At 50.4% G+C, this 15,766-nt stretch overlaps 1 protein-coding gene across 2 annotated transcripts in view; it reads left to right on the top strand.

Moving 5' to 3' along the window:
- The window catches only part of CCDC12 (coiled-coil domain containing 12), a 55,736-nt gene that overhangs the window by 33,748 nt on the left and 6,222 nt on the right, over window positions 1-15,766 (top strand). For both annotated transcript variants that reach the window (XM_033205369.1, XM_033205363.1), the window contains exon 2: window positions 1,909-1,976. In XM_033205369.1, coding sequence (XP_033061260.1) covers window positions 1,909-1,976 — 68 coding nt within the window. The remainder of the gene's footprint in view (window positions 1-1,908; window positions 1,977-15,766) is intronic.

Below are 15,766 nucleotides of genomic sequence, written 5' to 3'. Positions count from 1 at the left end.
TCGTCACCCCCTCCCCCAGCCCCAGTCACCTGCATGCTCTTCAGACCACACCCTGCCTTTGTTCAAGTCCTGCTTCCCACCGGGAATGCCCTTCCCACTCCTGTCCCGTTATCCTGTATCACCCAATTCTGCCCAGCCCATCTCTCAGTAGGAAACCCCTCACCCTTCCCCCAGGAACCATGTTCCATGTTGACCTCTCTCATGTAGCTGCTGTCACTTGGTCAGTTATTTTGTTCCCGCTGCCTCATTGCCATGAGATGAGCCGCCCTGAGTTGGGGTGGGGGCCGTCTTGATCTGTTCACACGACAGAAGCCTTTCTCTGGGCCAGGCCTCCAATCTAGTTTTGGTAGTCTGCTCCCCGGAGGTTGTGTGGCCAAGGAATGGCAGGGTCTGGTCGATGCCTGCAGTCGTCACATAAAGCAGATGCCATTCTTAGGAAGGCAGTTGTCAATGGCATAAATAAACATTCTAGGAAAGGTAGTTCAAGCAGTTGTTTTACTTATAATTTATATGCAGGCTCCAGCTCATTCTGTGTCCATCAGAGCAGGCTCCCTACTGAAGGAGCTCACAGATCTCTCTCAGAACACTGCTCTGCAAGAGTCGAAGGCAGGACACTGACATAGTGAAGTACACATTGTCACCTTCTGGAGTGCCAACCTAGCATGCAGGGAGACCCACGACAGCTCTGTCTTGGGACCTCTCAGTCCATGCCCTGGGCCCGAGATGTGGGCACACGAATTTGCACATGCGCACACACACCCTGTGTCAGTTTGTCCACAGGCAGGCTGACCTAACAGTGGTAATCACAAAATAAGAGAGAAAGTCCAGGAAGACATTTTCTGCTGCAGGTGGAAGCAGTAAGGCAGTTTCTTTCTGTTGTGACCCTCAGTGCACCTGAGAACAAGCATAACATGTCAAGGTTGAGATGAACATGACTCTCTAGACTTAAAAAAGAGGTGCAGTTGGTGGGAGGTCAGAAGAACCAGATTAAGAAAATTTTCATGGAAACTTCAAACTAATTCCCCTTGCCTCTGTCTCCCTGAATATAGCACAGGCCTAGGCAGTGTCTTGTTATTATCCTGGTCCTTGTTCATGTTACTTCTAAAGCGAACCAAATAGGTATTTCCGGAGAGGACTCTGGCCTGAAAGGTGTCTCAGGAGGCCCAAGCTCTCATCCTGCCCTGGTTGCTGGTGACTTCTTCCCCCAGTCTTCCCTAGCTTAGCAGGTGTTTCCATCTAGACCCATGAAGGTACTGGTGGCCTGCCAGCGTGGCCCCTCCATGGCAGCAAGTGGCTGCATTTCTCACCACCTAAAGCCATCCAGCTCTTTCTGCGAGTGTTCTCTAAGGGCTACCAGGTACCTGGGACTGGGCTGTAGTTACAGATTTTTTGTTGTTGTTGTTTTTGAGATGGAATCTCACTCTGTCACCCAGGCTGGAGTGCAGTGGCTCGATCTTGGCTCATTGCAAGCTCCGCCTCCCAGGTTCATGCCATTCTCCTGCCTCAGCCTCGTGAGTAGCTGGTACTACAGGTTACCAGCTACCACGCCCGGCTAATTTTTTTTGTATTTTTAGTAGAGATGTGGTTTCACTGTGTGTTTGCCAGGATGGTTGCGATCTCCTGACCTCGAGATCCGCCCACCTCAGCCTCCCAAAGTGCTGGGAGTACAGGCGTGAGCCACCGCATCTGGCCAAGAGTTACGGATTTTTAAATTCTGCACAGGCAGTGAGGCTCCAGTTGCGCCTCTGAGATGCAGCAGGCATGTACCCTGCTTGGAGTCTGGGACACCAACCTGGGCCCTGACAGGTGTCCCCCTTCTGAGATGTCCTGTTCTTTAGCTCCCTGGGCCGTGTGGACTGGAAGTAAGAGCTTTCAACTGAGCTGGTGGTTTTCTCCCTTTCTTTACAGGACAAGGAAGATGGGGAGCCAAAGACCAAGCATCTCAGAGAAGAGGAGGAAGAAGGCGAGAAGCACAGGTAATGCCCATGTGCAGCTTCAGGCTCTGCTCTCTCCTCCAGCACTCATCGGTCTCCCAGTCTCTGGGTCCTCCCAGCTGTGTTCAGTGTCTGCCCTGTTCCCTCCCCTCTTCTTTCTGCCATGGCTGTCTTGTTCAGACCTTAAAATCTCAACATCTCAGAAGGCCCTTGTTGAGGCCTTCTCTGCCTCCTTTCCCTCATTTTCCATTTGGCTGTTATTCAACCCCCAGCATTTTCTTTCTAGCCCTTACATTATGCCGTCTTACCCTCCTTATACACCTTTCGTGGCATGGTTCTCCGTTGCCTGCTGAGTAAGTGCCCCTTCTGTACCTGGCATGTGAAGCTCTGCCTGGGTCATCTGGCCTCGTCCAGCCTCCTCTGTTTCCCTCTAGCCAGAGCCCTTTGTGGTCGGCCCTTGCCACCCCTGGCCACTCAGCATTTCCTGACCAGTCTTTTGTCCATCCTGGAGGTCCTTCTCATCTCTCCTACACCTTTGATGTCTGGGTCTTCACATAGCATTCGGTTCAAAGGGCGCCTTTCTCATTTTTCTGTGCCCCTCTGGCTTCATTTCTCTCTGTAGTATTTATCTTATTTTGTCGAATACTGTCATGTGGTTGGGTCCACTTAAGTTGCCTAAACACATTACACATGAGGGTCTTGGGTACCCTTCCCTCGTGATTGCAGGCACAAGATCTTCCCCCGCAGTCTTGAGGGCTGCAACCTCCACAGAGCCTCAGATGCTGCTTTGCCTCCCAAAAAGCTGGAGCCTGGAAACTGTTGCTGGAACCAGTGTGTGGGGTGGGGCGAGGCAGAGCTGTGCTGCTGATCTTTGTGAACAGAGTGTCTGACTACCACTCCCGTGTCAGCAGTTCCAGAGGTCTCATGTCCTCCCTCCCATGCCTAGCCCTGAGCTGGGGCTCTCTTCCTGGGGTCAAACTGTGTGTCTTTCTGCACATGTTGCCTTGATTTCCTTTACTCTGAGCAGCTTCCTTCAGGCACAGGGGTGTATCTCTTGATGCACTTAGGCTCTGCTTTGCATAGGGGCAGCAGGAGGGGAGGGAATGCTCTTCAGAGGAAGCTGGGCGGTCACACCAGAGCAGACTTTCCTAATGCCACAGCCTTTTTTCACCTTCACCAGTATGAGTAGAACCTCCCCACATGCGGGCCTCATCTCTGCCTTTGTAATCAGGAGGAATCACAGACACTGTTTACAAAGTGTTATCACACCATCCTGAGAGCTCTTCAGAGTCCATGCCCCCTACTCGGGTTCAGACATGCTATCAGCTCCATGCTGAGAGGCTGGTGATGCTAAACGCTGAGTGGGTCTGCTGCCACTGGGCCTGGGGCTTTTTGTTGGGCCTTAGCCCCCACCTCTTGAAGGTCCCTGGATGGTGAGATGGGAAGACAAAGGCCAGTTAGTTGCTCCTTTGCCAGGTGACCCCAACATATGTGGCTTTATGGGTAGGTGCTGGCATAGTTTTCCCCATTCTGTGGTAACTACGTATTCGAGGCCCTTTGGTCTTCTGGTTTGTTCTTAGGTTCTCAAAAACTGGAACTCTGGCTGGAGCCTGAGTTCCAGATTCTGGGCTTTGATTTGCTGGTGATTTTTTCTCTTATTCCCACCTCTCCCGCTCCTCGATGAGAAAGAAGGGTTACTGGTTTAGCATGTGGGTGGGTGTGTCATACAGTAAGAGGCTTGAATGCTGAACCATGTGGTTGTGAATCTCAAACGTGGTGTCGAGTGAAGGAAAAAGCAGGTTTCAGAATTGAGGCATACAGGGCAGGAACATTTATATCAAATTTAGGAACACAAAATGATATATGTATGTTTCTCAGTTGACAAGTACTGACTTTATTGGTTATCTGCTCTGTGCAAGGCACCATTGTGGGCCCCTAGAAGGCAACAGTGGACAAAGTACAGCCCCTGCCCTCATGGAACTGACATTTTCTGGAGGGAGACAGGCTGTTAGCAAAGAAGCAGGTGTGTGGTAAGGTGTCAGGTGCTCCCAAGAAAGCAAAAGCAGAAGTGTAAACGCGTGCATGAGGAGTGATGCCGCCGATTGACGCCTGGGGAAGCAAGGAGGAAACAGGATTAGGGAAAGGCTCTGTGATGTGTGATTTTTTTTTTTTTTTTGAGATGGGGGTCTTACTCTGTCACCCAGGCTAGAGTGCAGTGGTGTGATCTCAGCTCACTGCAACCTCCATGTGGCTCCCAGGCTCAAGCGATCTTCCCACCTCAGCCTCCCAAGAAGCTGGGACCACAGGTGTGCACCTCCATTGCCAGCTAATTTTTTGTTATAAAAACAACATGGTTTCACCAGGTTGCACAGGCTGGTCTCGAACTCCTGAGCTCAGGCAACACCCACTTCAGCCTCCCAAAGTGTTGGAATTACAGGTGTGAGCCACTGGGCGAGGCCAGTGATGTGTGGTTTTGTTGTAACAAAAGCAAAAAAAGGGAAACAAACCTGTCTTGAATATGGCAAAATGTTGCTTTTATTGACTCTGCAGGAGGTGAGTACATGTGTTAGGTTATTCTGCAAACTTTTTTGTGTGCCTGAGAAATACCATAATGAAAACAGTGGGAGAAAACCAAAGGGCATGTGTAGTTCCAGGCTGCTATCAGTGAGTTCTAGATAAAAGAGGCCCTGCCACGTGAGGACCTGCTCCGTGTTATGTCTTACAGGTCATTTGTAGTGGAGCGCAGGACCTGCTCTGAGGCCCCGTCCTGAGCCCACTGAGCTGGGCAGGTGCAAGGCCCTGTTTTGTGTTCTCACTGCAGCCCAGGGACCAACCATGCTGGACATTGAATTGGGTTCTGCTTCAGCTCATCATATTCTTCTGATTTGCTCTCATCTGGCCTCTTTTGAGGCAGTGGAGTGTGGTGGAACAGGTTTGCCTCCCAGTCGTTGGGAGCTTGGCTTTCAGGGCTGTCCTTCTAGAGACTTTGGGCTGGTGGACTTCTAGCATCCTGTACCTGACAGGGCCTGCCACTTGGTCACTCCTTTGGTTGCCAGGAAGCCTAGCCTTACCAAGGAGTTGTGCCTGTATTTGTAGGCCCCAGAGAAAAACAGACTCTTGTGACTTTAACAGATCCCCAGAGCAGAGGGCTTGCTTGGGTTATTTAGGAAGGCAGATTAGAACATTGGTTGCCCTAACAGAGGGCCAGACCCCATGGACTTAACTTTAAACTGCAGGGTCCAGGGCTTGGGGATGATGGACTTTCCAGGAAGAACAGGATGTAGCAGAGGCTGTGTCCATCCCAGGGAGGAGGATCTTGCTTTTTGTTTGTACCCCAAGTCTGGAAAGGGGCTCTCACGCAGGATGCTTGTGGATTGGGAGCTGATTCCAGAGAACACCCTAGGCCATAGTCCCTGCTACAGCCTCCTTTGGCACTGGGGAGAAAGAAGTGACCTTCCATTCCATTGGAGGGATGACCCCTGAGGCCATTCACCAGTGAGCATCCTTCCTCAGCTGCTGGGAGGCGAGAACAGCCTACTTCAGTCACGGTCACTCTGGGTTGAGCCGAGGTGCCAGGTGGGAAGCCCTGCTGACACCAGCCATTCTGGAGTGTGCTGAGAGGAGTGTGGTGCCCACTCTGAGGTGCTTTCAGCTAACACTGTCCTGCCTTCAGTGGGACAAGGCCTTATGGAGAACATGCCTTTTAAGTCTGGAATCCAGATGGTGGGGTTTGGGTGGCAAAGGTCCAGAGGCATGAATCGGCAATGTGGAAGGGTGGGTGGTATAGCCTGTTGTTGGGGAGGCATGAACAGACATCACGCCAACTCTCCTTTGCACAGTGTCAGTGTCCCTGGGGGCCCCTTCCAGTCTGACCCCCTCACCATCTCAGGAGTGACACCAAGGGAGTTAAACAGATTTGCATCTAAGACCCAGGGCCCAACCTGGATGGGAAAGGCTGAGTTGTCTCTGATGCTGCCTGACCCAGGCCCTACAGGGAAATGGAGGTGGCACCCTCCTCTTCTCCTTCTTCCCTAGTTTCTCCTCTTATGCCCTGACCAGGATTCCTCCGTGAGTCATTCCATCCCACACTGCCACTCAGCTCTGAACTCTAGTGACTGGATGACCCCAGGGCCTGCTGCCTGTGAGTGTCTCGGCTCCCTGTGTCCCATTAGCAGACAGAGAGCAGGGTCCATCTGCCTCAGTTACCCTCCAGGTCACTCAGTGTCCCTTGCCTGGTGGTCAGTTCCATATATTGATGTAGCTAGTTCATCATGCTTTAGATTCTTGGTTCAGCAGCAGTCCCTGAGATGAAAGGACCTAGACAGATGGAGCAAGGTCTAGCTTTGGAAGCGGTTCCCAGGTTTGAGGCCAAGCCCTGCCAGTTATTAATTCTCTAACCCTGGGCGAGTCACATTGCCTCAGTGAGCCTCAGAATCTTCAACCAAAGGCGGAAAAAAATGAAATAAAACTTGCTTCACCTGATGAACAGAGCAAATGCCATACCTGTTTGCTCAGCTAGTGCTGGGGCTCTGGACAGAAGGAAGGCACCCTGAGGTCCTCCTGAGAGAGTGAAGGGACTCTGGACACTCCTGGAAAAGGCAGAAGTAACTTTTACATAAAGCATGTGCCAGCTTTGCAAATAAGGCAACAGTTGGGGGAAATGTGAGGCAATGGATGGGAGTAGAAATAAGCAAACGTGACCTAGAAGTTCGTGATTAGGAACCACTTTGTACAGCCTCGCTTATTTGCTGCATTAGATAGTCCTTGGAAATAAGCTGAGTGGCCTCCTTTTGCAGATTCATTTGTCTAACCAGATACACTGTAGGGCCAGGGTTTGTGGCTAAGTAAATGAAAATCCAACAGGATTGGAGGGAGCCACCCCAGGACCTTGCCCCTCACCAGCCATCCTGAAGAGTCACCCGCCTGCCTGCGTGTGTTCCTGCCCCAGTGCCTGAGGAGACCTTTTCAGAATTATTTTAGCTGTTCTAACAGTTCCTTTGCCTTTCCTTATGTATTTTATAGTCAGCTTGTTAATATCTATTAAAAAAAAAAAGCTTGCTGGGATTTTGATAGAAATCCGTGCAGATTCCTTTTTAAAATTTGTATTACTCTCCTAGGATAAATCCTGTCCCATCCCCATACAACCAAATCCCCATTGGGTGGGCGTGAGCTCCAGCAGCTCCACCATCCCAGGCTCTGTGGGAAGAAAGGATGCATTCCTACCCCTAGATGGGCCCTTCTTCTCTGGTCTGACTCTTCCCTGTCTCTGCCAGCCTTGTTGTAGCTAACTCTGTAGAGGCGTGGATGACTCATCTCTAAGGCAACTCCCTTCCCCCAGCCCCCTGTGTACTGCCCAGATAAGATGTGCCCTGGAAGGCTGGCCCATGGAAGAGGATATTCAGGGGTGTTCATGTCAGTGTCAGCTGCTTTTTTTTTTTTTTTTTGAGCTGTCCGTCACTTCTTCGTGATGGGAGGTTGGCTGATGTGTGTCATGGAGGCATGCCTAGGGCAGGGTTTGTGGCTGACAGCCATTGCCACCCTGCCTTGTGGGATGGATGGACTGTTGGGTTGGGGCTGACAGGTGGGAGGAGAAGGGAGGAGGCACTTAACCAGGAGCACTTGCCTCCTCCTATGCCAGAAAGTGCCTGAACAAGCAAGTCCCGAACTCCCAACCTCCACAGCCGCCACCTCCCCGTGGCTTTGTATGGAGGTCTGCACACCGCTGGAGCAGTCGGTTACCACCAGAGATAGTTGTTTGACTGGGGCTAGGTGTCACATATTACAAAAGAAATGAGGTCACTAGCCTTCCTTCTTCAGAGATGGAAAATCTGTTCCCCAGCTCAATGTGTGCCTGACCCTCTCATGGAGAGACTTCCCACCCCAGCTAAGGCCCAGCCCTGGCCCAGTGCCCAAACCCTTGAGTCCAGCCAATGCCAGGCCTCTGCGTGCTGGGCCCTGGTGATGGTTTCCACACACCAGGATGTGTCACAGATCATGGTTGTTTGATCCATGACATCAGCTTGATTTTGCATACATTGCTCCACTCCAGTGGTACCAACCAGGGCGGCTCCCATCATGCCTCCCGAGTTCTTTCAGTCCCGCTGTAGAGGATGTCTACATCTGGTGTTGTCCCAGTCACAGGCAGTGGAGATCTCCTGCTGAAACAGCAGCAGAGAGACCCACCACCGCCTCATTTTTCCTGACCCTGTTTCTCAGGAATAGGCCTGGAAATGTGGGAGAATGAATCAAGAGAAAACTGGTTTAAAGAATATGGTGAAGCCGACTCACCGTGTGCTGGCACTGGGCACGTGCCTTCTGGGTAGGGTGGGGTAGGAGCACAGCTGAATCCTTTCTTTGTGCATTAAGTCATGATATCTTGTGTGTCCTGATCTCATTTCCAAAGCTCCTCTTAGGAAATCTTCACCTCTGTTCTGGTACTCAATGTGATCTGCATTTATAGGTGAAGAAACCACAGTCCAGGCAGGTGAAGCGACTTGGCTGAAATTTCCTTGGCTAAAATCCTCCAACTTTTGAAAGGGACTGGAGCTGCCACTGAGACCCCTCCCTGTGTGGGGAAAAGAGTTTTTTTTTGGCAGAGTACAGTGGCTGCTGATGGTTTGCCGCTCAGGGCAGCCTGTTGGGGTTGAGCACCATCCACTGTCCCAGAGTGGTCTGTGGGCTCGATTGGGCCGGGGAGGGTGAGGGGCAGTGGGCTATGCAGGTCCCTGTCCCCCAACATCTGGGCCCTGCATGGCCAGTGTGGCCAATCCACTTCTCACCTTATGGGCCCTTTGGGGCTTAGCTCATCTGCCATAAACCTTTACTCCTTTCCTGTTTTAAATTTTAAATTGATATTTATGGCCAGGTACGGCTCATGCCTGTAATCCTAGCACTTTGGGAGGCTGAGGCGGGTAGATCACGAGGTCAGGAGATTGAGACCATCCTGGCTAACACGGTGAAACCCTGTCTCTACTAAAAATACAAAAAATTAGCCAGGCGTGGTGGCGGGCACCTGTAGTCCCAGCTACTCAGGAGGCTGAGGCAGGAGAGTGGTGTGAACCCGGGAGGCGGAGCTTGCAGTGAGCCGAGATTGTGCCACTGCATTCCAGCCTGGGCGACAGAGTGAGACTCCCTCTCAAAAAAAAAAAAAATTAAATTGATATTTACATAAATTATAGATTTTCTGATTGTAGAAAACTTAGAAACTACAGATCAACATGTATCTGTGCATATCATGCTGTTTTGTAACCTTTTTTCATGTGCCGTGTCATGACTGTCTTTTGGTAAATATACTTTCATGAAATTATCTATGGCAGCTGAATATTTCTTTGAGAGTACCATGATTTACTTTTTAGTCCTGGGTTTTTTTGTTTTGTTTTTGGCATACCACTTTTTTCTAATGCCTTAAGTACCCACTAGCTATGGGCTTTCAGGTGGGATGGGTGCAAAGTTCAACTTGTACAGTTCAACTGCAGCATCCAGGATGAGAGTGGGTGCAGACCACATGATGCAGATGTGATGGCAGCTCCGGCAGGGCAGGGGCCTCATTTAACTAACACTCAGCCCCCGTCATTGCCTGGAACAGCTGTGGGCTGTTTATAAGCCGTTCTTCGGGGGCCTTTGGGTAGGCCTTGGTGCGAATACGTGGCCATAGCTGTTGATCAGTCTTGGTGAGGGCTCCCATACAGATCTCATCCCCAGCCAGCTCTGGCTTCTCCGGCCTCCTTGTTTTTAAGGCAAGGGCTTGACTATACTACTTCTGAAGCTCCTGCCTCTAAGACATGTGACCTAAAATTGTAATTTTTAGGGCTGAGGAAGGCTTCTTCTGGCAATGGGGAGAGCTGAGAGGCTGGGCTCCTGTTGAGGGAGGGAGTTTCCAGGGTGATACTGTAGGCTGAACTCCACTGTGGGGCAGGCTGCAGGAGTTTTTCCTTTGAGGAACACTTGAGTGCCCAGAGCCCTGGCAGAGCCACCTGCAGCCCTGGCCAGACCCCAGTCACTGCGTCAGGTAGCTTCTCTACCGTGATTGCTGGTCCCTGAGGAGCCAGATGCAGGAAGCTGGTATGGGGTCCACCCCTAGGCCAGAGAGCAGGGTGTGGATTCTGCCTCCTGCTCTTCCTTCAGCTCTGGCACCTCGGATAATCTTTCCGGACTGTTTTCCATATTGAGAAAATGTCAGTGACAATCTCTCCCTCTGTGGAAGGGTGGTCTCGAGAGGTGGCCTCTGAGAGGCCATGTGTGGAGGCTGCCCCTGCTGGGGAGGGCGCATTATCTCATGCTTTCTGGCCTGTGGTTTCAGGTGGTGGCACAAAGGAGCTCCCACTCCTTTTCCGAAAGCCTGCTGAGGACACATTTGCCAGGCCTTGCTTAGAGGTCTGTCCACCCCCTGGGGCTGTGATGTGGCCCTGTCCTGTCCATGGTCACTTCTTGTGTCATGTGTTCCAATAGACCTTGTCCTCTTAGGCCAGAAGGACAGGAGGCTTGGGGTGGGCTGGATAAGAGAAGGGAAAGGAGGTTTTATTGCCTTACACTGTACCTGTTCTTCAGTGTGGGTCCACAGTTGCCTTACTGGGTGACAGCTGGAGCACAGTCTCCTCTGCCCACAAGTGGGGAAGCCACTGGTCTCTTTAAAAGTCTCATTTGCTGCAAAGCCCGCCATTGAGTGTTCTAAAGAAAATACCAACCACCAAATAAAAACATCCCTCTACTAAATTGTCCTTTGCCCTCATAGCCTGGTAGTACTTTAGGCCTCTCTAGGGCACTCTGCCAGAAGAGATCCCAGAGGTGTCATAGCTATTATGAATTATGCTGCCAGGATTGTGTGTATATAGAACGCTTTGTTTTGCTTGCTCCTGTTTTGTTACTATTTCTTTCTTTTTTTTTTTTTTTTTTGAGACGGAGTCTTGCTCTGTCGCCCAGGCTGGAGTGCTGTGGCCGGATCTCAGCTCACTGCAAGCTCCGCCTCCTGGGTTCATGCTATTCTCCTGCCTCAGCCTCCGGAGTAGCTGGGACTACAGGCGCCCGCCACCTCGCCCGGCTAGTTTTTTTGTATTTTTTAGTAGAGACGGGGTTTCACCGTGTTAGCCAGGATGGTCTCGATCTCCTGACCTCGTGATCCGCCCATCTCGGCCTCCCAAAGTGCTGGGATTACAGGCTTGAGCCACCGCGCCCGGCCAATTTTGTTACTATTTCTATGGAGTAATTTCCCCAGAGCAGGGTTACTGGGTCAGGGGGTTTGAACATTTTAATGGCCCTTGAAAGAAAGACCAGAGCAGCCTCTAGAGCAGCTGTGTACCTCATCTGGGGTAGTTGCCTCTCCCCTCATTTTCATGCTTCTCTCGGGTCTGGCCTCTGGCAGCAGCAACTGAAGCCTTGTTATTTGTATTGGGGACAAGGGGTAGGTCCTAAAGCCTAAAGCAAACAGAGGGTTATTAGGGGCGTGTTTGAGTGTCATGAGTGTGTTTTCCTGGTAGAGCTCCAGTGTCTCTGTACTCTGAATATTAAAAATGAAAGTGTTCTTTGATCAAAGTTGCTAGTCTCTCTGGCCAGTGGTGGCCTCCACAAGGCCTGCAGGCGCATCCTAGGCGTGGTCTTCCCTGTGGTCTGTTATGAGGAGGAGTGCCTCACAGCAGCGTTCTCTCTGGCCCCTGAGGGGGCCTGTATGGGCAGGAGAGGGACCAGGGTGACCAGGTGGAGGACCTCGTTCTCAGGGAACAGGCCATGTGGGACTGCCTTGTCCTTATCCTCTCTCTCCCTCCCTCCAGGGGCCCAGGGCAGGGGCAGAATGTGGAGTAGCCTCAAGATACAAGGGATGAGAAGAGAGGCTAGCGCCCCAAAGGATAAGCCTGGTAGCATGAGCGAGTGAAGGGGACCAGGGGCCATGAAACCCCCATGAGCAGTGTAGACTTTGAGGCCAGTTTGCCAGTGATGGGGTTGGATCAGATGCATAATCTCAAAGCTTCCTTTCATTTCGCCATTCTGGAACTCTACTCTGGCTCTGTACTTGACAGAGAACATCAACTTTCTCCACCTGCTTCCTCTCAGTGGCACATATGGAAGGTGTGAAAAAGCACCCTGAGGTGATTTCCCCTGAACCTTCCTGGCCAGCCCCTGTCCGGGGCTCCTGCAGCTGACCTGAAGCAGAGTAAATAGAAAAGGTCAGCTACCCGTTTTAGAGGGAAACTCTATAGAATGCGAGCTTGGCATTGCCAGTTGCTTTGCCACAAAGAAGCTGCTTAGGAGTTGGCTGCCCCAGCCCAGCCACATTCCTGCCCTCTGTATCTGCTGGGCACAACGTCTTTGCTTCAAAATGTCTTTTCAAGTCATTGAAAGCCTCAGAGAGCCCCAGGCTACCCATAAAACTCTTTCTTGAGTGCCTTCTGAATTCCTTTATCCAGCTTGAGGCAATGTATGCTGAGCCCCTCCTGGAGTTGCCTGGTGCCTTTAGGACAGGCTGTGAAAGACAGATACGCAGCCAACACAGGGCCACATGCCTGGAGTGGGGGCTGCTGTGGAGAGGGTAGAGAGGCAAGTGGGACAAAGAGGGCCCTGGAGAAGGGCGGTCACTGTGCCTCAGGGTGAATAGGGACACTGGGAGGGGCCCACAGGGCCACCTCCTTGAGCTGGCTCTTGAAGCCTGATGGACAGGGACGTGTGTAGCCGAGGGGATGAGCAGGCTGTGGGGCCAGGATCATGTGAAGAAGCTTAGACTTGTTTTGGGGACACTGGGGTCCCTGAGTCAGAGGGCGTACCAGTGGAGGCACTGAGGTGGCTGCTGTGTCTGCTCCTGTGGAGACATAGCAAAGTTCCACCCAGACACTGGCTGCTGGTATAGGGTGGACTGTGGGTGGCCTAGGGCATTTGGTGCAAAGGATAGTGTCTTAGAAGCCATCGGGTTTTCTGGGCTGCCCTTCCCATAGACTCTGGGGCTGAAAGCCCCAAAAACATGGCCTGGTCTCTGCTTCCCTTTGGCTAGGGGACAGCCTGGCCCTAAGCCACAGAGACTGCACACCAGCAGAGCTGAGGTGCTGGTGCTGCCTGACTCAGAACGCTGCCACAGTCCTCTGCTGCCTTTCGGCCCCTCTGCCTGTTTCCTCTTTATGTTTTTGAGTACTCGGTTGGTTGTTTCTATGTAGAAAGAATTACTGATTAGAAATGCTGGAATCTACAGAAAATCAAAAAATCAAGTAAAAATCACTTCCCTGATGAGCTGATGGCTCACGCCTGTAGTCCCAGCTATTTGGGAGGCTGAGACAGGAGGATTGCTTGAGCCTAGGAGATCAAGTCCAACCTGAGCAGCATAGTGAGACCCGCATCTCTCTCTCTTTTTGTTTTTTGTTTTTTTTTTTGAGATGGAGTCTTGCTCTTCTCACCCAAGCTGGAGTGCAATGGCACCATCTTGGCTTGCTGCAACCTCTGCCTCCCGGGTTCAAGTGATTCGCCTGCCTCAGCCTCCCGAGTAGCTGAGATTACAGGCACCAGCCACCACATCTGGCTAATTTTTGTATTTTTAGTAGAGATGGGGTTTCACCATGTTGGTTGGCCAGGCTGGTCTCCTCCTGACCTCAGGTGATCCACCTGCCTTTGCCTCCCAAAGTATTGGGATTACAGGTATGAGCCACTGCACCCAGCAAAACCCGCATCTCTTAAAAAAAAGTCACTCCTAGAGATAACCACTGTCAACATTTTTGTTGTTTTTATTTCTTTTCTTGTAGCTAGAGCTAGTACCTTCTCCCCTTAGCAACCTCCTCATTCTCAAGTGGGGGTGGCAGAACCATTGTTTGACTCCAGTGGTCCTCAGAAAGGTGGCTTCCAGATGCCAGTGACTGCTGGTGAGTGCAGGCTGCTTCAGCATTTCCTGGCCAGCTGACAAGGTGTTAGGTGTTGGCCTGCCCTACTGGTCTGGCTGGCCCCATCTCATCACACCCTGCCCAGTCTCCAAGAGCTGTGGTGGCCCTGGACATTGTAAGGCTGTGGGAGCCCCGGACGGCAGCCTGGGCCTGCTTTGTGTGTGAACCTGGTGTCCTACCATTTATTTCTTGACTTTCCTTTTTTTATCTCCATTCTTGTCTCCTTTTGTTTTTAATCATTCCACTTTCTTCTTCTGTTAACTTGTTAATTATATACTGTTTTCCCTTTCTTTTAGTAATTTCCACAGGCAGGCATAACAACAAAAATCTTTGACTTACCAAAGTCTAATAGAAAATAGTAGCATGTTTACCATTTCCTCTACAGTGCTTAGGACCTTAGAACACTTCAAGGCTATTTGCCACTCTTCCTTTTATACTATTGTTGCTACATTTTAAATACTATAAGTCATTTTTACTCTTTTATACAGTCAATATTCATTTAAATCTACCGACGTATTTACCCGTTTTCCCCCTGCTTTTTCTTTTGAGACAGGGTCTTGCTTTGTCACCCAGGCTGGAGTGCAGTAGTGTAATCATAGCTCTGTGCAGCCTTGAACGCCTGGCTCAAGCAATCTTCTTGCCTTAGCCTCCCAAGTAGCTGGGATTACAGGCACAAGCCATTGTATTTACCCTTTCTGAGGCATTTTATTTTTTCCCTGCAATTCCATGTTTCCGTCTGAGATCATTTTCCTCTAGCCTAAAGTATTGCTTTTAGTATTTCTTGAATAACAGATTCGCTGGTAACTAATTCTCCTAACCTTTCTTTGTCTGAAAAAGTCTTTCTCTTGAAGGCTTCTTAACTAGATTTAGAATTTTGTACGACATTTATTTTGTCCACATTTCTGAGATACCATTTCGTTGTCTTACGGTTTCCATAGTTTCAGTTGAGAAGTCAGCAGTCTTGTTTTAGTTTCTGCCTAAACACACATTTTTTTTTTTTCCTCTCCAGGCCCATGAGATTATATGGGGTTGGTGCAAAAGTAATTGTGGTTTCTGCCACTATGTTCAATGGCAAAAACCACAGTTATGTTTGCACCAACCTAATGGGAAGCTCTGCTCAGTCTCTTAGCTTTTCAGCTGCTGCATGTAAATAGACATGCTTTAAAGGGGAAAGAGGGACGTAATGTCAGGCTCACTTTGTTTTACTTACCTTATCTCCGTGATTGCAGCCCCTGAAATCCTTGTTGTCTTGGTACTTCTCTAAAGCCAATTAAAAAAAATAATATATATATATATATGTGTATATATATATATTTTTTGAGATAGTCTGCAGCCTAGATTGGAGTGCAATGGTGTGGTCTCAGCTCACTGCAACCTCCACTTCCTGGGTTCAAGCGATCCTCCTGCCTCAGCCTCCTGAATAGCTGAGATTACAGGCATGTGGCACCACACCCAGCTAATTTTTGTATTTTTAGTAGAGACTGGGTTTTGCCATGTTGGCCAGGCTGGGCTCAAACTCCTGACCTAAAGTGATCCACCTGCCTCAGCCTCCCAAAGTGCTGGGATTACAGGTGTGAACCACTGCACTCGGCTGAAATAGATTTTTAAAAATGTGTTTGCTGTCAGGTTTATTAACCTGTGTTGGAAAGACCAGGTCCCCAAGCTGAACCCCCCCATGCTCCTTGACTCTCCCAGAGACTCCTGCCCTTTGGTAGTGGTGGAATTCCAGGGATGGGCAGTTAAGTGGGCATTAGGGAGGGGAAGTCTCTTAACTCTCCAAGCTAAGGGGACTGGAGGTCAGAGAGACTGCACCATGTTCACGCGATCGCACAACAGTGGCTGCACATCAGATTAGCTCTGCAAGAGTGAGTCTGGAGAGGGTGTGGACTCAGCTCGATAGAGCTGGATGCACACAGCACAGCCTTAATGTTTTTAAATGTGGAAACTGAGGCCCAGAATGGGACCTTCCCCTAGTGGTTGAGA

This window comes from Trachypithecus francoisi, unplaced genomic scaffold (assembly GCF_009764315.1).
Source record: "Trachypithecus francoisi isolate TF-2019V2 unplaced genomic scaffold, Tfra_2.0 Lachesis_group0, whole genome shotgun sequence".
Classification (NCBI taxonomy): Eukaryota; Metazoa; Chordata; class Mammalia; order Primates; family Cercopithecidae; genus Trachypithecus; species Trachypithecus francoisi.
This window is presented reverse-complemented; position numbering and strand designations above follow the sequence as displayed.